This window comes from Myotis myotis, unplaced genomic scaffold (genome assembly GCF_014108235.1).
Source record: "Myotis myotis isolate mMyoMyo1 unplaced genomic scaffold, mMyoMyo1.p scaffold_m19_p_6, whole genome shotgun sequence".
NCBI classification, from domain to species: domain Eukaryota; kingdom Metazoa; phylum Chordata; class Mammalia; order Chiroptera; family Vespertilionidae; genus Myotis; species Myotis myotis.
In genome coordinates, this window is record NW_023416368.1 from 99,213,020 (window position 1) to 99,235,523 (window position 22,504).

Below are 22,504 nucleotides of genomic sequence, written 5' to 3' on the forward strand. Positions count from 1 at the left end.
TCCCCCGAGGGCTCCCGGGCTGCCAGAGGGATGTCTGACTGCCCTGGGGATCGGGCCTAAGCCAGTAGGTGGACATCCCCTGAGGGGTCCCAGACTGTGAGAGGGCACTGGCCAGGCTGAGGGACCACCCCCCCCCCCAAGTGCACAAATTTTTGTGCACCGGGCCTCTAGTATTACATATAATAATACATATTAAGCCCTAGCCAGTTTGGCTCAGTGGATAGAGCATCGGCCTGCGGGCTGAAGGGTTCCAGGTTTGATTCCAGTCAAGGGCACATTTCCAGGTTGTGGGCTCGATCCCCAATAGGGGGCATGCAGGAGGCTGCCGATCAATAATTTTCTGATCATTGGTGTTTCCATGTTTCTCTCCCTCTCCCTTCCTCTCTGAAATCAATATATATTGAGTATATATATTGCTCTTTGAATACACAGTGGAGGAAAAATTGGCTTGTGCCCAGACTTAACGGTTGGGTTTTCCATGGCCCAGCTGATGGGAAGTAGCACCACTTCATGCTTGTGAATGCTGACTGCTGATTTCTGTGCATGAGTCTATGGGATGGCAACCCATGCACTTGCTTTCCCTCTTCTCACCTGCCCACTGGCCTCACTTTGAGCTACATCATACATACCTACTGTATGTTAGGAAATGACTCATGACAACTTTACTCTTTAAAATTTTTTCTAGTTTTCTATACATTTAGATCAGATAATCCCATCTAGTCTTCACCAAGCTTCTTCTTTTTTAAAAAAAATATATTTTATTGATTTTTTTTAAAATATATTTTATTGATTTTTTACAGAGAGGAAGGGAGAGAGATAGAGAGTCAGAAACATCAATGAGAGAGAAACACCGACCAGCTGCCTCCAGCACATCTCCCACCGGGGATGTGCCCGCAACCCAGGCACATGCCCTTGACCGGAATCGAACCCGGGACCCTTCAGTCCGCAGGCCGACGCTCTATCCACTGAGCCAAACCGGTTTTGGCTTTTATTGATTTCTTACAGAGAGGAAGGGAGAGGGATAGAGAGCCAGAAACATCCATGAGAGAGAAACATGGATCAGCTGCCTCCTGCACGCCCCCCACTGGGGATGTGCCCGCAACCCAGGCACATGCCCTTGACCGGAATCGAACCCGGGACCCTTGAGTCCGCAGGCCGAAGCTTTATCCACTGAGCTAAACCGGTTCTGGCACCAAGCTTCTTCTTATGTTAACAACTTATAGAACAACTAGAGGCCTGGGGCACAAATTTGTGCACAGGTGGGGTCCCTCAGCCTGTCCAGTGATCAAGGCCTATCCGGGGGCCGGCTGGCAGGGGGGAGGGGCTGTGGGAGGTTGGCCAGGGGGAGGAGCTGCAAAAAGTTGGCTGTGAGAGCGCACTGACCACTAAGGGGCAGCTCCTGCGTTGAGCATCTGCCCCCTGGTGGTCAGTGTGCATCATAGTGACTGGTCGACTGGTCGTTCTGGTCATTCGGTTGTAACAGTCTCTTAGGCTTTGATATATGTAGATTATTGAAACCAGAAAATTAACACTGATACAGTGTTACTAGCAAAACTTCAGCCTTTAATTAGATTTCCCCATTTTTCCAGTAAAGTTTTCTTTCTGCCCCAGTATCAATCCAGAATCCAACATTGCATTTGTTTTTCATGTCTCTTTAGTCTCCTCCAAGCTGTGACCATTTCTCCATCTTAATGTCTTGTGTGACCATCTATATCTATAAAAGCTGATAGGCATTTAAGTTCAAACACATTTTTTTTCAAATATATATTTTATTGATTTCTGAGAGGAAGGGAGAGGGAGAGAGAGAAACATCAATGATGAGAGAGAATCATTGAGTGGCTGCCTCCTATATGCTCCCTACTGGGGATCGAGCCCTCAGTGGGGTCATGTACCCTTGACAGGAATCGAACCTGGGACCCTTCAGTCCCCATGCAGATGCTCTATCCACTGAGCCAAACACATTCTATAAGCACTACGTTTTTATTCCTCCTCCATGCTTTATTTTTATGATCTCCTATTTTATATCTTATTGTTTTGTGTATCCCTGACTATTATTGTTATAGTTAATTTTGCTACTTTTGTTTTTTAACCATCATATTAGCTTTTAAGTGGTTGATTCACTGTGTTTATTATATACTAGTGGCCTGGTGCACAGGTTCGTGCACATTGAAAGGAAATTAATTAGAAGAAATATTTTAATATTGCTATTCGCGCTTCTCTATAATAGAAGTGCCAACTAAATTCACAGTCAACAATGACAGATCGAAACACACACATGCAATTGGCACCAGCGAGAGCTCTATATGTATCGCGTATGTGCAAGTCAACATTTATTTTTAAATTGCCAGTGCACGTCATATGTACCGGCCGGTCAGTCAGTCAGACTGTTGGATGGATGGACGGTCAGTCACTAGTATTTTATATATATACTAGAGACCCAGTGCACGAAATTCGTGCACGGGTAGGGTCCCTAGGACTGGCCGGCGATCAGGGCCGATCTGTGGGGCGACCAGCGGGGCGATTGGGAGGCCCCTGCTGGCACCCACCTTGGCTGGCCTGGGGCCTGTGGGCTGGGGGAAGCTCCTGTGTTGAGCGTCTGCCTCCTAGTGGTCAGTGCACGTCATAGCAACTGGTTGTTCTGCCGTTCAGTTGATTTGCATATTAGGCTTTTATTATATAGGACTAGTAGATTTGCCTTTATCGGTGAGATTTTTATTTTCTGTATTTTATTATTTCTGGTTATGACCTTTTCTTTTCTACATAAAGAGGACCATTTAACATTTCTTATAAAGCTTGTTTAATGGTGATGAACTCCTTTAGTTTTTGCTTGTCTGTGAAAGTCTTTATCTCTCCTTCAATTCGGAATAACCTTGCCAGGTATAGTGTTCTAGATTGTAGGTTCCCTTCTCTCAGCACTTTAAATATTTCTTGCCACTCCCTTGTGGCCTGTAAAGTTGCTGCTTGATCCTGTTTCAATCTTTTTTAAAAATATATTTTATTGATTTTTTACAGAGAGGAAGGGAGAGAAATAGAGAGTTAGAAACATCAATGGGAGAGAAACATCGATCAGCCACCTCCTGCACATCTCCTACTGGGGATGTGCCCTCAACCCAGGTACATGCCCTTGACCGGAATCGAACCTGGGACCTTTCAGTCTGCAGGCCAACGCTCTATCCACTGAGCCAAACCGGTTTCGGCTCAATCTTATATTTGTTAGGCAGCTTTGCTGTTTAGGTTTAGCCTATATTTTGTAAGCTTGAGTTTATCTTTCAGAGTCCTCTCCTGGGGCTGCTGGGCTCCTGCTTCATCGCTACTAGTGCTGTCTAAGGGACAGAAAGTGTCCCTAGGCTGCCTGAGATCCCCGGGCCAGGGGGCTGGTTCAGAAGCCATTGTTTCTGGGTCTCCTTATGTCAAGGAGACCAAGGGCTATTACTGCTGTTGGGTTGTTTTTCTTTCCTTTCCTTTTCTTTCTTTCCTTTCCTTTCTCTTCCTTTTCCTCTTCCTTTCTTTTTTTCTTTTTGTATATGCCTATTGGTAGTTCCAGGCTGACCTGGCTGCAAGTCCTAGAGGTTTTTAAAATATGCCACAGGGAACTCATTACATGCCATATCTCAAGTCCCTAGTCAGCCTCCTTTCTTCCTTCCAGCCTTCAGTAACCTTTACTTATCTGCGTGAATATTCCCGGGGCAGTAGAAAGGAGAAGCAGGGGAAAGTCCGTCTGCAGTATCTTGTTGTGGAGCTGGTGTCTTGAGCATTGCTTGTGAAGAGAGGGTGTGTAGGCCTCCCTGCTCTGCGATTCTGGAAGTCCCATCCTAAATCAGTTTAATTATAAATTCTCTAACAGAAGTTACATTTATTCTGTATGTCCTTTTCAAAGGTCCTAGCACAGTTCAAATACCCATTGACTATTCCCATGAGTTTTTATTGTTATTTATTTATTTATTTATTTAAACACATTTTATTGACTTTTACAGAGAGGAAGGGAAAGTTAGAAACATCGATGAGAGAGAAACATTGATCAGCTGCCTCCTGCACACCCCCCACTGGGGATGTGCCCACAACCAAGGTACATGCCCTTGACTGGAATCAAACCTGGGACCTTTCAGTCCGCAGGCCGATGCTCTATCCACTGAGCCAAACCGGTTAGGGCTTTATTGTTATTTAGACATTTATGTTTTTTAAATGGGTAAATAAACTAATTCTATTAGATAATTACACATTTCCGGGGTCGTTTTTCATGCATCCCTGGTATATTCTCTGGGTTCACCTTTGTTCTTGCTGTAATCATTTTTCAATAGTTCATGTAGTGAGGCTGTATGGAAGTAGGCCTCCTAAACATTCTGCATCTTTAATGACTCTTTTTAGCCCTCAATTTTGAAAGACAGTGTAGATAGGTGCAATTTTTCTATTTCTACATAAATATTCTCACCACCTTGATAGTAGTGTGTGATCATTTGAAGACACTATAAGTTTTGAGTCTGCTGGGCAAGTACACTTTCTTGGATAAGATTTTGTGTTTTGGCCCTAACCAGTTTGGCTCAGTGGATAGAGCGTCGGCCTGCAGACAGAAGGGTCCCAGGTTCAATTCTGGTTAAGGGCATGTACCTTGGTTGCGGGCACATCCCTGGTAGGAGATGTGCAGGAGGCCGCTCATCGATGTTTCTAACTCTCTATCCCTCTCCCTTCTTCTCTGTAAAAAATCAATAAAATACATTAAAAAAAAAAAAAAGACTTTGTGTTTTGGTGTCAGGGTCAGTCATTCCAGTGTGGATGCTGGTACCTCCCGGCATGTGCCCTGGGTAAGTCGCCGATCCTCGGTTTACTTACAAGTAAAATTGGGATAATAAGTGGGAGTCGCACGGCGCCATGCGAGTCCTCCGTGGTGTCAGTGCTTTGTCTCTACCACCCCCTTTATTTTTCACTACAAAATCATTGTTATTTTTGTCTTCACAGGTGATGGAGCTTAGATCCAGAGCAGTTTAATAACTTGAGGGTGGCAACATCGTGACTCATCCCTGTATGAGCCGACCCTTAAGCCTGAGGCTGTACTCTGTCTTCATAGTGCAATATCATATTCCTTGTAGGGTCATTTGATACTTAAAAAATATAGTCACCTAAAGAGCTAACTGTAGTGTCTGTCTTATTAAGTGTTCGTACATGTAATCGCTTATTACCACTTCCTCCCCCCTCTACCCGCCACATGGGTTGCTGGGGTCCAACCCCAGCAGGTCCAGGGGTTCCCAAAGGTGTAGACGGAGTCGGCGAAGAAGGAATGACACGGAGACAACGTTCAGTTGATCAGCAGCCTAGCCAGGATCTGTAGCCAGGATCTCCAGCCAAGTTCTGGTCTGGATCTCCAGCGAAGTTCTGGTTAGGATCTCCAGCCAGGTTCTGTGTCCATGTTCTCTTGCTAGGTTCTCCAGCCAGGTTCTGTGTCCATGTTCTCTTGCTAGGTTCTCCAGCCAGGTTCTGTAGCAATGTTCCCTCACTAGGTTCTCCAGCCAGGTTCAGTCACCAGGTTCTAGTCAGGTTCTCTTGCCATGTTCTATCCAGGTTCTGTAGCCAGGTTCTGTCTCTAGGTTCTGTTGCCAGTTTCTGTCCAGGATCTTTTGCCATGTTCTCTCCAGCGAAGTTTTTCTGTCTCTAGGTTCTGTGTAGGTTCTGTCTTCTAAGTTCTGTCTTGTTACATCTGTATTTATACCAGTTGATTCCAATCCTATCAATCTCTATTCCAAAGGTTAGGGCGTTTCTTATCTCCATTCCAGGGAGTAAAGATTATGTAGCTTAAGCATGATTGTTCATAGTTAAAGTGATTAATTACCCGCCTGGCACTTAGTTAAGAGGTTTTATTCCCTCCCTAACTTCAGGGGAAAATCCCTACCTGGGGAAACAACCTTTCTCAGAGACCTTGGTTAAAACACATAGCGCCAAGAAGGTGAGCAAACATATTAAGAACAGTATGCCATATATGCCAGGTCCCTTGAAACAGCAAGGATGGACCGGCTCCCAGCAATGGGTGGCCCACGCAGCCCCATGGAGAGTCCTCCCCTTCATGGCGTCACGAGAATTCTCATGGTCCACTGAGGCCCTGGCTCAGGGTGCTCCTCAACCCCCTCCTCCTCAGTGCACCCCTGTGGGGCCAGTGTCCAGCAGCCTGGGCGAAGCCCTTTCCTCCTCCTGGAGCCACTCTACACCTCGTGCCACTGAAGCATCCGTACCTGTGTCTTGAGCATCTTAAAACCCTTCTTCAGTGGCATCAGCAGCTTCAACCTCTGCCCGCGCGCCTCCCCCCACCCCCCTACCGAGGTGCTCAGCTCAGGTGTGTGGGACCAGGTGGAGGGCAGATGCCAGTCCACTGTCCTGCACACACTCTCCTCCTCCTCTCTTGCCTCTGTTTCTCCAAACTTCCCAGGACACTGTCCCACTCCCAGGCACCAATCTCCACGTCAAGCTTTATCGAATCCAATTGAGAGAGAGAGCCTGAGACCTGAATCAGAGATGAGTCCTGAAAGAGGAGGGGAAGGCTGAGGCCAGACGTGCCACCCACAGAGGGCTCCGTGAGACCAGTGCCAGAGGAGGGAGATTTTTCTGGATTTGGGGGGGACAGGTCTGGTGAGGAGAGAAGCTAGCATTAAGTAGAGAGGGGAGCTGCACCCTAAGTCATCCCCCTGCTCCCCAAGGGCTGAGGAGTGGCGGTCCCATTGCAGCCTGTCTTGGGCTGGAGTCACTCACTGTGGAGTGAGACACCAGAGAGGCAAAATGTGAATGGCCTGCTGCGTGGGGTTGAGCTGCCATGTGTTCCCTGGCCAATGCCGAGCAGGAGGGACTCACAACAGGACAGGCGGCTCCGGGGACCTGGCAACCTCCACAGGCTGAGCTGCAAGGGGAGTGCTGGGCAGCAGCTTCCGGCGGAGTAAGTGCAGCGTCCCCTGCTGCTGCTCTGAATGGTCCCCGACAAAAACAAGGCCCGGGCTCCTACAGGGGAGCCTCTTTCACAGGCTTAGCTGTATGATCGGAGATGTTGCATTTTGTATATATATAATTTTTTCTTGATTTCAGAGAGGAAGGGAGAGGAAGAGAGAGAGAGAACTATCAATGATGAGAGTCATTGATCAGCTGCCTCCTGCACGTCCCCTATTGAGGATCAGGGGCAACCTGGGTATGTGCCCTGACCGGGAATTGAATCCGTGACCTGGTTCATAGGTTGACGCTCAATCACTGAGCCACGCTGGCCAGGCTGAGATGTTGCATTTTGTGTTGTATCTGCTTTGTCTGTTGTGGCCATGAGAGGCGGGGTCTGGGTTGTTCCTGAAGGATGTGGATAGCACTCTCGCTCCTCACCTTGTGAATCAAGATGTCCACAGACAGCGGACAGACATGGAAAGGTGGGCAGAGTCAGGAGAAGAGGGGAGGTGGGGACCAGGGGTTGCTTCCTGTGAGGTCAGTGGGGTCAGAAGAGTTGCGTGCCTCTTCTTTCAAAGTACAGCTTTGAAAAATGTTTTACTCTCCTTGCCTTTTATCCAATATCAATGACATTCACACATGAATGTGTATGTATAAGCATACAGGGTGGGGCAAAAATAGGCTTATAGTTGTTTATAGGGAAATAGTACACTAATAATAATACAAGATAATCTATAATAATGAAAGCTTAATATGCTAATTAGACTGGACGTCCTTCCGGATGAAACTGGGGCTGCGAGAAAAGCCCAGTCCCAGCTGTCAGAGGGAAGCCGATGCCAGCAGCCAGGAGAAGGAAGGCCTACTCTTGCACATATTTCGTGCATTGGGCCTCTAGTAAATAATAATAAAACTATAAATAATAAAAATTAATAAAACACTGTGTTTCATGTACTCACAATTGTAAACTACTTTTGCCCAACCTTGTATGGCACACAGAAAAAGGTTGGTTGTCATCTGTTTTACAAAACTGGGATTATAGCCCCGCCAGTGTGGCTCAGTGGTTGAGCATCAACCTAGGAACCAAGAGGTCACGTTCGATTCAATGTTTCTCTATCCCTCTCCCTTCCTCTCTAAAAATCAATAAAAACATATTTTAAAAAATAGGATTATAATATATGCATTTCTCTGTATCTTTTCCTCCTTAACATCTAAGAGATCTGTATGAATCAGCACATTCCTTGTATGACCCTAATCCTGACAGTCACCTTAACCTAAGGCCCTAACCTTAAGGCAACAAGCCAAATCCTAACAGTGAAATCCTAAATTTAATGCCCTACCAGTGAGGCCTTACCCCAACCCTAACAGTAGGGTCCTCAGGTCCCACAAACCCTAATGCTGACACCGAGGCCCTAACCCCTGGTGGAGATAAACTGCAGTGTACTGGGTTCTCAGTATTGAGGAGCACCAGGAAATTTTTGGTAATATCATCCTTGTATGTGACCTTAGTGATTCTTTCCTCAGAATGGATATCCAGGAAGGATTTATAGAGATAGAGATAGAGATAGAGATAGAGATAGAGATAGAGATAGAGATAGAGATAGAGATAGAGATAGAGATAGAGATAGATAGAGATAGAGATAGAGATAGATATAGATATATAGATATCCTATCTAATAAAAGAGAAACATGCAAATTGACCATAACCCCGACACCCTTCCCATTGGCTAATCAGCAGGATATGCAAATTAACTGCCAGCCAAGATGGCGGCCAGCAGCCAGGCAGCTGAAGCGAACAGGAGGCTTGCTTGCTCCAGTGATGGAGGAAGCCAACGTTCCCCGCCTACTGCTGCCGGCCTCTGAGCTGCAGTCTAAGCAACTATGTTGCAATTATAGAACCTAAACAAACTCCAGAAACCCGCTTTCAGTCAGCCAGGCTTCAGCCAGCAGGACTGCAACAGTGTTTCAATTATAGAAGCCAAACAAACCCAGTACCTGCTTTCAGCAGCCGAGGTCTCAGAGCTGGAGCCAAGCCTCAGAGCTAAAGTCGGCTCTCAGCTCCAGTGACAGCCATAGAAGGTAAATAAATCCCAGAATTAAAAGAAAAAAAGGAGAGGTTGGGAGCTTCAGTCACCCGCCAGCCTGAAAACGACCCTCAGCCCCTCACCCAGGCTGGCCAGGCACCCAAGCGGGACCCCTACCCTGAAGCAACAAGATGGCAGCTAATTTGCATACTGAAGACGGGCAGCAGCGGGCAAGGCTGTCTGCGGTCCAGGACCCGGATCTGTGACCCTGCCAGGCGGGGGGCAGCGCTTGAGGTTGTCCACGGTCTGGGACCCGGATCCGTGACCTGGCAGGCAGGGGGTAGTGCTTGAGGCTGTCCATGGTCCTGGGACCTGGATCCGTGACCCTTCCCAGCGGGGCGGCAGCTTGCACAGGGGCGGATCGGCCAGGGTTCGGCAGGGCAGGACGTCTGGCTTCCACCCAGCCCCAGTCACTCTGGGCAGGTGAGCAGCGCAGAGAGCCTCTGGACAGGGGAGGCAGGCCGGCAGAGGGCGGCCTGTACTCCTCACATGGCGGTGGTGACAGCTGTGAGCGCACCAAGCGGAGCCTGCAGGCTGAGCTGAAGTAGCGCCTGCAGGCCATCAGTGCCCAGGAGTGGCTGAGCAAGATCTGCCTCCTGGCCCAGAAGGTGCAGGATCGCAGGGACAGCCACCGTGGCGGGCCAGATTGACATCCTTCTGGCCGCACCACGGGGGTTTGTGGATCTGCAAAGCCAGAGGCCTCTGGTGTGCACATCCCCCCCTGGCATGCGAACATCCCCCAGCACACTGTCACCCTCCCATGCCTGCAACAGTTGCAAACCAAGGCGTGCACAAGTTCCCCCCGCCTCTCCACCGCACTTCCATCAACCCAGCATGCCTAACACCCCCACAGGATGTGCACACATCCCCTCTGATGCGCTCACATCCTTTGGAGAGTGTCTGGGTGTTCTGGGTGCTGAGGGTGGGCACCTGTGAGATGACAGTGAGAGGGCAGAGTGGTGATGCCCTGTTCCCATGGAGGCCAGTGCAGCTACGAGATCACCTCTGGGGGGTTAATGCAGGTGCTGAGGCGGGAGCAGGTGCAGACAGACACACCTGGTGGGCACGGGCGGCCCTCGCTGAGGTGCCTTCGGTCAGCGTTCAAGATCAAGAACCCAGAGGCAGAGAGGAATTCCGTCCTCTCAGTGAAACAGTGGGATAGTCGGGGCGACTGTAGAGGAGGAATGTGCACTTTGGGTGCCAGCACCCATGAGCAAAGGCTGCCCTGACTGAGCCTCGCTTGCTTGGGGCCTAGCGCACTCCTGCCAGGCAGCGGGTGACAGGACGTGCTTTTCCGAATTAATGAGAGGAAACGTTGATTCTCCTGCTGCCCACGAAGGCGGAAAGTGAAGTGGGGAGACATGTGAGGAGTAAGCGAGGCTCCCTGTCCGGGGGTTCCAAATCTGCTGTTGGTTTCTTTCACCGCTGACTAGAGATATACAGGGTGTCCCCCCAAAATGTATACACACTTTGAATACCTACTAATTCCAATGGTTTTAAGCATAAGAAAGAAAAATCAATGGAGCTGTTATCTGTTAAAAGTGTGGGCACAAACAGGTAGTTGGACATTCCCTGAGGGGTCTCAGATTGGAGAGGGTGAAGGCCAGACTGAGGGGCCCCTCCCCCCCCACCCCAGTGCACGAATTTTGTGCACTGGGCTACTAGTATAGATATATAGATATATAGATATAGATAGATATAGATTTCAGAGAGGAAGGAAGAGGGAAAGAGAGATAGAAACAGCGGGTCTCTGGAGACCCCCCCGGAAGGAGGGCACAGGCCAGGACAGGTGTGGGCTCATCACAGGGTAAGGAGGGGCAGAGGGTCCTCCTGGTGCCACTCGGGCAGGGCACGACCCCGCTCTCCTTGTCGCTTGCCAGAAGCCTCCAGGGCACACAGCTGGCGTCTGTGAGCCCCACCAGACCAGGCCATGGCCCGCTTCTCTGAGCCAGCCACCTGCACGTTAAACATGGGAGCACATTGCCCTGACCGGTGGGTTCCGTGGTTACAGCGTCAGCCTGCACCGAGGGGTCGTCCAGGTTTGATTCCCCATCAAGGGTATTTGTATGTGTCTGGGTTGCGGTTTGACCACCGCCCGGTTGGCTCTGTCAATTGTGCTTTTGTTCTGATTAAAGAAAGCACATTCTGGGAGGAACCAAGATGGCGGCATAGGCAAACGCCTATACTTGCTGCCTCCCACAACCACATCAAAATTACAACTGAAATACAGAACAACTACCATCCAGAGCCACAGGAAAGCTGGCCGAGTGGAAGTCCTACAACTGGAGAAGTAAAGAAGAAAGTGCACTGAGACTGGCGGGAGGTGCAGAGGCACAGACCGGGCTGGCACCCCGGTGTGCCGCTTCTTTAATCAGGAGGGAGATCGCCTCTTTGGAGGCTGCCTGGAGGAGCAAGGAGACCCAGCCCCACACCAGACCCCCAGCCCAGGGTTCCAGAGCTGGGAAAAGAAGTCCCTACAGGCAGTAAGAACTACGGACTGTAAAAACAAGTATGGATTGGGGCTGAGTGACACACAGGCTGCTGGAGACCCAGCTGCTCCTCTTAAAAGGCCAGCTCCACGAACTGAATTTACAAGCTCCCACTTGCTCTGAGCTCCAGTGTCAGGCGAGGCTCTGGGGACCCAGACAGGTACGGGGAGAAACTGGACTGTCTGGCATCAGGGCAAGAACGCAGGGGCGGCTTTCTTCCAGACAGCAGTGCTTTCAGTGTCATTGTTCCTGTGCTGGGACCTCCCTGGTGCAGGGCTGACTGGCAGACATCTGTTCACTCTGCCCTGGAGATTCCCTGAGACCCTGCCCCTCTGAATTTACAACCCCACCCAAGCTGTGCACAGCAGCTTTTGCATATGAATGGCCTGTCCTTTCTCAGCCTAAAACCTGTCAAACAAGCTGCAGCTGGGTCAGGGAGCCCCAACTATATCAATAAAAGGCCCAAGGCCAGCACCAGCACCAGCCTGCCTTGCTTCACAGTTGTGCCTCATCTGGGCACTTCCAAACCTGATACAAAGAGGAGAAATCTGCAGATCTCTCTGTAGCTCTTGCTGGGTGGCCTTAGGCAGTAGTTGACTTTGCACCTCCTTGGAGATCCAAGAACGTGTACCCAGTGCTGAGTGGGAGACCATACAAGATTACACATCCATAAGCGACACACTCAAAGGGCAGACTCAGTGAGCACCAAAGCCCCACTGAAGCAACTCCTGACCCATAAAGGTGTCTCCTGCACAGCAGCTCTTCCACTGTAGTCGCAGCTGGTTCCCACAGACAATTGGCCTGGAGGTCAATTCCTCCCAGTGATACCAACAGCAATCAAGGCTCAACTACAAGACTGTGCACACAGCCCACGAAGGGGTGCACCAAGAGTGTCCATCTCAGGTGACTGGGGAGGCTGAGCCACTGGGCCCTACAGGACACTTACTACACAAGGCTACTCTATCAACTCAAGGAGACTTAGCAGCTACCCAATACATAGAAACAAACACAGGGAAGCAGCAAAAAGAAACGTCACAAATGAAAGAAATGAAAGAAAGCAAACTACTGATACAGAGTTCAAAACTACAGTTATAAGGTTACTCAAGAATCTTCTAGAAACCTCCAAGGAACTTAGTGGGACCTTCAAGGATCTTAGTGAGAATGCCAAAAAAGTGGAAAAGGACCAGTCAGAAATTAAGCATACACTGACTGAAATAAAGAATAATACACAGAGATTCAGCAGACTAGAGGATCCCAAGAATCAAGTCAATGATTTAAAATACAAGGAAGCAAAAAACACCCAACCAGAAGAGCAAAAAGAAAAAAGAATCCAAAAATATGAAGACAGTGTAAGGAGCCTCTGGGACAACTTCAAGCGTACCAACATCCAAATTATAGGGGTGCCAGAAGAACAGAGAGAGCAAGATATTGAAAACCTATTTGAAGAAATAATGACAGAAAACTTCCCCTACCTGGTGAAAGAAATAGACTTACAAGTCCAGGAAGCGCAGAGAACCCCAAACAAGAGGAATTCAGAGAGGACCACACCAAGAGACATCATAATTAAAATGCCAAGGTCAAAAGACAAAGAGAGAATATTAAAAGCAGCAAGAGAAAAACAGTTAGTTACCTACAAGGGAGTACCCATACAACTGTCAGCTGATTTCTCAACAGAAACTATGCAGGCCAGAAGGGGGTGGCAAGAAATATTCAAAGTGACGAATAGCAAGAACCTACAACCAAGATTACTCTACCCAGAAAAGCTATCTGTTAGAATTGAAGGTCAGATAAAGAGCTTCACAGACAAGAAAAAACTAAAGGAGTTCATCACCACCAAACCAGGATTATATGAAATGCTGAAGGGTATTCTCTAAGAAGAGGAAGAGAAAGAAAAAGGTAAAGATAAAAAATTATGAACAACAAAGTGACAACAAATACATATCTATCAACAAGTGAATCTAAAAATCAAATGAATAAAAAATCTGATGAACAGAATAAACTGGTGAATGGAATAGAATCAGGGGCATGGAAATGGAACAGACTGACAATTCTCAGAGGGAAGTGGGTGTGGGGGTGTGTGGGAAGAGATTAGACAAAAATCTTATATGCATGTATGCAGTACCTATGGACACAGACAAGAGGGTGGCAAGGGCCTGGGGTGGGGTGGGAACCGGGTGGAGGGGAGCTATGGGGGGAAAAAGAGGGACATCTGTAATAATCTCAATAAAGATATAAAAAAAAAAAAACAAGCACATTCTAACCTGGCTGGGAGTTGAAATGTGATGCGTGGTCCATTCTCCTTATCAGAGAAGAGAACTGCCTATCAAGGAAAGATTAACAACCTTGCTGCCAAAGCAATGGAGTCTTGGAGGTACCCACCCTTTGCAACCCTCAGCCCACATTGCCTGTGGTATGTAACCATTATACCCATTCTTATTCCTTTTGCTTACTTCCCCATGTAATTTTTGTCTTTCTACCCACTATATGAGCTAGCTTAAGAGGGAAAGAGGGGGAGACAGCAGAAATGATTTTTGTGGATGACCTGCTGCTCTCCCATGCTGCCCGCAATATTGGAAAATAAAAACGCTCATATTCTATTCAATCCTGTCTCTGCTTAATTGGCTCAAGTAGTGACAGGCAGCCCAGACCCATTCCTGGTCCGGTTTCAAGCACACTGGGAATTCCTGAACCCGGAAGAGGGGCCACAACTGCTCCGGTAGTGACCAAGTGATTGCCCACTGACCGCTGGCCCATCTGGTGTGAAGCTCCAGAATGGTGTCTGTGAACAAAGCCTGCAGTTTTCAAATCCATTAATGAAATCAAGTGGGTAGGTCACAGCAGCATTTAAACAAACTGGCGAATAGACACTCTCGGAATGCATTACACGATATGGGTGAAAGTTCCAGAAAACGTTAGCCAGTATGTGCATTCTGAGTGGCAGTGTAAAAGGCATTCACACAGGGGCCCTGGTCACTGCCACAGCTTACCAGGAGTGCATGAAAAGGGGCCACAAACTAAACCCGACAGGCTCTGAGGAGGCCTGCATGGCAGCCTTAAAAACACAGAGACTCAAAGTAACCACATAGGATGGTCTGAAACTAAAACGTTTTTAAAAATCCTCACCTGAGGATATTTTTTCCATTGATTTTTTAGAGAAAGTGGAAGGGAAAAAGGAAAGAGAGGGAGAAAGAAAAACATCTGTGAGAGAGACACATTGATTGGTTGCCTCCTGCTCGTGCCCCAACCAGGGCTGGCTATCAAACATGCAACTGAGGTATGTGCTCTTGACTGGGAATTGAACCCTTCAACCTTGGTCCGCAGGCCAACGTTCTAACTACTGAGCCAAACTGGCCAGGGCTGAAATTAAACCTTTTAACTAAAAGCAGTTTATGGTGGGTGGTCATGTCCTAGGCTAGAACATTCCCTGACAAAGGCCAACTTTCACCTTGAGCCTGTACCTTTGGAATGTCAGGGTAACCTGCCTTTTTCCTGACCGCTCAGGGCAGACGCTACACATCCTCTCGTTGTTATAGTTAATGGTTGACTGTTAACTGCCCTGCACCCACCTATGTAAAAGCAGCATGTGTCTATCATTTACTTTTTATGCAATCCCACAGGTTTCCCGCTTTGCTTTCTCCCACCTCCCCTACTCTGTCACCAAGGATTTCATGTAACCCACCCACTTAGGCCTTCTCTTTTGATTGTAATGTAGAAAATAACATGCAAGACTGCCATTCTCTGGAGCATTATCTCCATCCCCTGAGATTTTGCTTCCTGGCAATTGTCAGTTTGGCTCAAATAAACTCACAAAAACTCCCTACAGGCTGGAATGTTTCTTAAGCCGACGGAGTATCAGCTCTGCATCCTGGAGGTCAGGGCAGTTCCCGAGGCCCAGAAATGCTGCCCGAGCCAGCAGAGGGCGCCCTGCACACAGCACCCACTTGGGCTCTCCTCCCGCCCAGGCTCACAGGGAGCCCAAGCCCACCGCAGCCCCACGGCCCCCTCTAGAGATGATTATGGTCTTGGGTCCTGTCCATACTCAAGCCTGGACTCGGTTTACCCCAGACTCCGCAGCTTTCCTGTGCTCTGCCCCCTCCTCCTCGTCATCTGCTTTCCCTTCCTCCAAACGATGCACTCACTTCCTCTTGCCGATGCACTTCCTCTTGCCGGCTCAGCCTTCCTGTAATCTTCATTCCCCCTCTTTCTTTCCTCCTCCACCCTCATCTCCTTTTCCAGGACACATACACACGTTTTTCAGACAATTCAGCCTTTTATTTTTGAAAATAATTCTGCAGCTTCAACTTTCTTCCATGAACTGAGGTCGCGCAAGAAACAAAAGCACAGACATTGCTCTCCAAGCCCCCATCTGCATCCTAACCTGAACAGATACAGGGTGTTGAGGGGTGGGGTGGGCACAGGAAGGAGGGTTGTGTGGGTCATCCTGTCCTGGCTGCTTTGCCTCACACTGAGGGGACCTCTAAAAGCCAAGGTCTCAGGGAGGAGCTAACCTCCCTCCCAGCAAGCCGGCTCAGAACCCTCCTGGAATGACAGGAAAGGACCCGCTTGCAGACAGGATGGGCTGAGGGGCAGCTTCTGTTTCTTCGAGGCAGGATAAGAGAGGGTGCCCCGCACACCAAGCTTCCCCCCATCCCCTTTCCCCCCACTGCCAGGGAGGAGCCAAACTGGCCAGGGCTCTGGTGAAGGTCTTACTGTTCCCCTTCAATTTTCCATCTTGGAATCATAACTGCTAGGCTGCAGGGAAAGAAGAGCTGTGATAAGGAGAGAGGAAAAGAGGGGGGAAATAGGCGGGAGGCATAAACCCTGACAACCTAACAAACTCCGCCCAGACCTAGATGACAAAACCCCTTTGCTTGGTCTCGTTCTGGCCACAAATCTGTCTGTTCTCTTCTCACCGGACCCAGCTCCCCCTCCAAATGGGGGCGGGGTCAGGCCCAAGAGAAGGGCCCATACCTGGCTGTGAGAGCCAGGACAGGGAAAAGCGGCCTGGGCAAGAGAACTCAAGTTGCCAGCCTCTCTGCAGATGCCCTAGGAGAAAAATTGGCACATGAAAGCATGTGGCCCCAACAAGCCGTCTCTGCCTACCACACAGTGACTTCTTGCTCAACATCCCCCAAAGTACCCCAGAAAGTTTCCCCTGATTTGAACCTCTCAATGGGCGAGTCATCTTCACCTTCTCATTTGTGCACTCGAATGCCACTCAAAAATAAAATAAAAAGATAAATGGACCCAAGAGAGACACAGAGAGGAGGGTGCAGCCAGGACTGCAGTCTGTCTCAGCATGTGCCGTGGCAGGGAAGGGGCCGGGAGAGACAGGCAGCACTAATTCCAGCTGGGATCGTAGCCCTCCCAGGTTTGCGGGGGCGCCAGGTGGACACGGCGGCCCCTGAAGAGAAAGCTGACGATGCCCCTGTAGCCGGCCCTGGGGACCCCCGACTTGAGGTCATCCATGACTCCTAGGGCCTTGGCGAAGGCTTTGAAGCTGTCCCTGCTGGTGTACTGCACCCGCACCTCCCCCAGTTCATTCCGCTCACTGGTCCTCACTTTCTCCACCTGCAACAGAGGGGCGCCATAGACGCGGGCAAGGAAATCCCTGTCATAGACCTCCTGCCGCAGGTACGACAGATTCAGCTGGGTGAAGGGCACAAAGTGCTGGTTCAGCTTGATGAACTTGAGATGCTGGTCAAAAAACTGCCCGTGGCTCACACCCTTGCGGCCGAAGGTCATGGTTCTGGAGATCTCCGGCCGCAGGCAGGCCCGGCCCTGCCGCTGCTCAGGCCGCCGCATCCAGTCATCCCAGAAAGCCTTGGGCCACTTGGGCTCCAGCTCGGCCCACAGCTCGGCCAACAGCAGCCAGCCCAGGCCGGGGAAGAAGTCGGTGCGGTAGAGCAGCTCCGGCTTGCTCGAGTCCACCATCTGCTCCTTGCCGTTGTCGTTCCAGGCAGACACACACCAGAGGGAGGGGTCGGCCCTCAGCAGCGGGTATGTGGCCTGGAAGTACTCGAAGAAGTCCGGGGCCACCTCCAGGTCATCCTCCACCACGACCACTGCGGGGAACTTGAACTTGTGGAAGATCTGGCCTAGTGCCCAGCGGTAGTGGCGCGCGATCTTATAGTAGCCCTGGAACTTGCGGTGGTCGGGTGGCACCGCAATAGTACTCAGGTCGGGCTGTCGGATGTGTGTAATGGCGCTGCCATAGGAGGCTATCACCTGAGCTGTCTCCTCGTGCCCACAGTCCTGGCTGACGATGATGGGAAAGCGCTCAGCTGAGGGCCGATAGTGCAGCAGCTTGTCCAGACAGCGCCGGACAGTGCTGCGGTCACAGGCGATGACCAGGACGGGGATCACAGCTGGCGGCAAGGTCACAGGCCCTCGTGGCGGCACAGGTGGGACGGCAGTGGGCACCCTCCACCGCTGGCCCCGCCGCACAGAGTACTCCCAGATCTGCTGCAGCAGCCCCCGCTGCCGCTCCAGCTCCACCTCGGTGTCCTCGGCCAGGCGGATCACCTCGCGGGTGAGCCTGGTGGGGTCATCATCCAGAGCGCTGTCTGAGGGCAGCCTGCTGGGCACAGGGCGCGTCCAGAAGAAGAGCAGCAGCAGGGCGTTCCAGGCCACAAAGAGGATGGCGCCCCACAGCACAAGACCTGCAGACTGCTTCTTCAGCATCCTGGCCCCCGCGGGGAGCCACGAGAGGGGCGCTCAAGCTGCCCTGCTGGCCGGCCTCACCCGCACAGTTCTAGGGATGTGTCCTCTGGGCTTTGGGATTAGGAAGTAGCCATGCACCTAGGGAGAGAAGAGAGAACAGCAGCCATCATCACAAAGGCATGTGGCAGCATGGGGTGGGGTGAGGGGTATTCCAGGAAAAGGTGAAAAGTACAGGAGGCAGGCATTCCAGGGCTCTCTTAGAAAAGAACTGCCCATCCCCTAATCTGGGTGGTGATCTGAATAAGAGAATAGGGCTGGGACAACATGCTTCCCCAGTCATGGTGGCTCAGTGGTTGAGCGTCGACCTATAAACCAGGAGGACATGGCTCAATTCCTGGTCAGGACACATGCCCAGGATGCAGGAGGCAGCCAGTCAGTGATTCTCTCCCATCATTGGTGTTTCTATCTCCCTCTCCCTCTCCATTCCTCTCTGAAATCAATCAATCAAAAACACACACACACACACACACTGAAGGCCCAATGCATGAAAATTGTGCAAGAGTAGGCCTTCCCCCGCTGCCAGTACCAACTTCCCTCTGGCACCCGGGACCCATGCTTCCCTCCGGCTTCCAGCAGGCACCCAGGACTTGGGCTTCCCTCGCAGCCCGGGCTTTGTCCAGAAGGACGTCCGGTCTAATTAGCATATTACACTTTTATTATATATCTACACTAATAAAAGAGAAACATGGTAATTGGCGTATGACTGCTACCCTTCCCATTGGCTAATCAGGGAGATATGCAAATTAACTGTCAGCCAAGATGGCAGCCAGCAGCCAGGCAGCTTGAAACTAACATGAGGCTTGCTTGCTTCAGTGACGGAGGACTGCAATGTTCCCCGCCTTCCCCTGCAGGCCTCTGAGCCTGCAGTTTCAAATACTGTAACAAATACGGACGCTAAACAAAACTCCAGAAACCTGCTTTCAGCCGGCTGGGATCTCAGAGCTGGAGTTGATACAGAGTTTCGAGAACCGAAACAAACCAGATACCTGCTTTCAGGAGCGGAGGCCTAAGAGCTGGAGCCTCAGAGCTAAAGCTGGCCCAGAATAAAAAGAAAAAAGAAAAAAAGGAGCAGTTGGGAGCTTCAGTTCCAGCCTGAAAACAGCCTGAAAACAGGGTGTGTGACCAGCTGCAAACAGCCATCATCCCCTCATCCAGGCTGGCCAGGCACCCCAGTGGGGACCCCCACCCTGATCCAGGACACCCTTCAGGGCAAACCAGCCAGCCCCCACCCATGCACCAGACCTCTATTCTATATAGTAAAAGGGTAATATGCCTCCCAGCACCGGGATCAGGGGAGCTGAAAGGCCTCCCAGCACCGGGATCAGCGTGACAGGGGGCAGCGCCCAAACCCCCTGATCGCCCTGCGGCTCTGTGTATGACGGGGTGGGGCCACAACCTCCCTATCTGCCCTGCTCTGTTCGTGACAGGGGAAGGCGCCCCAACCCCCTGATCAGCCCTGCTCTGTGGGTGATAGAGGGTGGCGCCCCAACCCCCTCCCCCCACGGGCCCTGCTCTGTGTGTGATGGGGTAGCGCCATAACCTCCCCATCAGCCCTGCCCTGAGTGTGACAGTGGCGGCGCCCCAACCCCCTGATCCGCCCTGCTCTGTGTGTGACAGGGGGCGGTGCCCCAACTCCCCTATCGGCCCTACTCTGTGAGTGACAGGGGGGAGCTCCTCAACCCCCTGATGGGCCCTGCTCTGTGCGTGACAGGGGGTGGCGCCACAACCTCCCCATCGACTCTGCCTTGAGTGTGACAGGGGGCGGTGCCCCAACCCCCCAATCAGCCCTACCCTGAGCGTGACTGAGGGTGGCATCGCAACCTCCCAATCCGCCCTGCTCTGTGCATGACAGGGGGCGGCGCCCCAACTCCCCAATCGATCCTGCTCTGAGCCCAACCAGGGGCTGCACCTAGGGATTGGGCCTGCCCTCTGCCACCCGGGAGCAGGCCTAAGCCAGCAGGTCGTTATCTCCTGAGGGGTCCCAGACTGCGAGAGGGCACAGGCCGGGCTGAGGGACCCCTCCTTCCCCCCGAGTGCACAAATTTTTGTGCACCGGGCCTCTAGTATATATATATATTTTACATGAGTTTGAGAGTCCTCAGAAAAGCAATACCTGTATATGTTTGAAGGGTAAAGTGATGTTGGTGGAAGTAAAGAAGCAAAGGAACCCCACCTCTCCCTTCCCTACCTGACAGATTTCATTTCCCATTTTCTAGCCCAGGGGTGGGCAAACTTTTTGACTCGAGGGCCACAATGGGTTCTTAAACTGGACCGGAGGGCCGGAACAAAAGCATGGATGGAGTGTTTGTGTGAACTAATATAAATTCAAAGTAAACATCATTACATAAAAGGGTACAGTCTTTTTTTTCAATAGTTTTATTCATTTCAAACGGGCCGGATCCAGCCTGCGGGCCATAGTTTGCCCACAGCTGTTCTAGCCAGAGCTCAGGGGGAGGATGGATGGTACCAGCTGCCTCCCATTATAAATCAAAATGCCCAAAGATTACTGAATTAATCAAAGTCAAATATCACACTTCAGGACTAAAGCCAGCACCTTGTTCAGTAAGGAAGACTGGAGGCATTCCCACCAGCAATGCCAAGCACATGCGATCTACATGGCTATTTAACATTCTGTTGGAGGGATCAGCCAGTGCAACTGGAACACAGAACAGAATTAACAGTGAAGACGTGGGAAAGAGGCAAACTATCCTTATTTGCTGATTCTGTGAGAATATGCCTGGAAAATTCTATGAGAATCAATGATAAAACCAACCCAATCAATCAAAGACATGGCCAAGGTTTCATGATATAAAAATTAACACGCAAAAACCAATAGCCTCCATACCCACAAGTAACTCATTAAAGAAACAATACATGAGAAAACCCTATTTCAATAGCCATGAAGACAATAAGCTATTTAGGAATAAACTTAACAAGGAATATTCAAAACTTATATGAAAAAACTGTATCTCCTAAAAGACACAAAAGACTTAAAAATCCCTTGTTCTTGAATAGGACATCTCAGCATAATAAAAATTCTCAATAAGGATACCTTTCTATGGAGCTAGACAGACAGACACTACTAGGTGTACTGGTTAATAATGCGGATTTTTTTCAATCGATGGAGTTACACATACTATGCTGAAATATATGCGATTTGATGTGTATGCTATTTTGCTGCATTGACAGCAAGCTTCAAAACTTCATATGTCAAATTTCCTGAAGGTGTTAACATCATAGATATTTTTACGCTTAAAAATGTCGAATTTCATGCCAAAAAACAGCATTTGCAGGAAGTTTTAATTCATTACTTTATTTTGAAGAAAAAGTTATCATATACTTCAGGAAGCTTATGGTGAACATGCTCCATCTCAAGATACTTGTGAACGCTGGTTTAAACGCTTTAAAAGTGATGATTTCGACGTGAAAGACAAGGAACATCCAGGTCAACCGAAAAAGTTTGAAGACCAACAATTACAAGCGTTATTGGATGAAGGTGCGTGTCAAACTCAAAAACAACTTGCAGAAAGATTAAACTTCGCTCAGCAAACAATTTCTGATCGTTTACAAGCACTGGGAAAGATTGTAAAGGAAGGAAAATGGGGGCCACATCAACTGAAGGAAAGACAAATGGAAAAACTGAAAAGTCATCAGTAAAATGTTGCTTCAATGGCACGAAAAAAAGACTTTTTTGCATCGAATTGTGACTGGCGATGAAAAGTGGATTTATTTTGAGAATCACAAAGGCACAAAATCATGCGTTGATCCAGGTCAACCATCAACATCGACTGCAAGGCCAAATCGCTTCAGAAAGAAGACAATGCTCTGTGTTTGGTGGGATCAGGAAGGTGTGGCGTATTATGAGCTTCTAAAACCAGGTGAAACCGTTAATACTGATCGCTACCGGCAACAAATAATCAATTTGAACCACGCTTTGATCATAAAATGACCAGAATGGGCCAGAAGACATGGCAAAGTAATTTTGCTTCATGATGACGCACCATCACACACTTCAAAACCAGTTAAAGGTACGTTAAAAGATCTTGCCTGGGAAGTATGAACCCACCCACCGTATTCACCAGACCTTGCTCCTTCAGATGACCACTTGTTCCGATCAATGGCACACGCACTTTCTGAGCAGCACTTCAAAACACACGAAGAAGTGGAATTGGGTCTCTGAATGGTTTTCCTCAAAACAAGAGAAGTTCTATTGGGACGGTACCCACAAATTACCTGAAAGATGGGGGAAATGTGTAGCTAGCGATGGACATTACTTTGAATAAAGAACTTTTGATGTTTCTCTTGAAA

At 49.6% G+C, this 22,504-nt stretch overlaps 1 protein-coding gene across 9 annotated transcripts in view; it reads right to left on the reverse strand.

The window, feature by feature from the left end:
• Window positions 1–15,723: 15,723 nt before the first annotated feature.
• MGAT1 (alpha-1,3-mannosyl-glycoprotein 2-beta-N-acetylglucosaminyltransferase) overlaps window positions 15,724–22,504 on the reverse strand; it is a 29,665-nt gene continuing 22,884 nt past the window's right edge. For all 9 annotated transcript variants that reach the window (XM_036313299.1, XM_036313298.1, XM_036313301.1 and 6 more), the window contains one exon: window positions 15,724–18,274. In XM_036313299.1, coding sequence (XP_036169192.1) covers window positions 16,814–18,157 — 1,344 coding nt within the window. In that variant the 5' untranslated portion in view covers window positions 18,158–18,274 and the 3' untranslated portion in view covers window positions 15,724–16,813. The remainder of the gene's footprint in view (window positions 18,275–22,504) is intronic.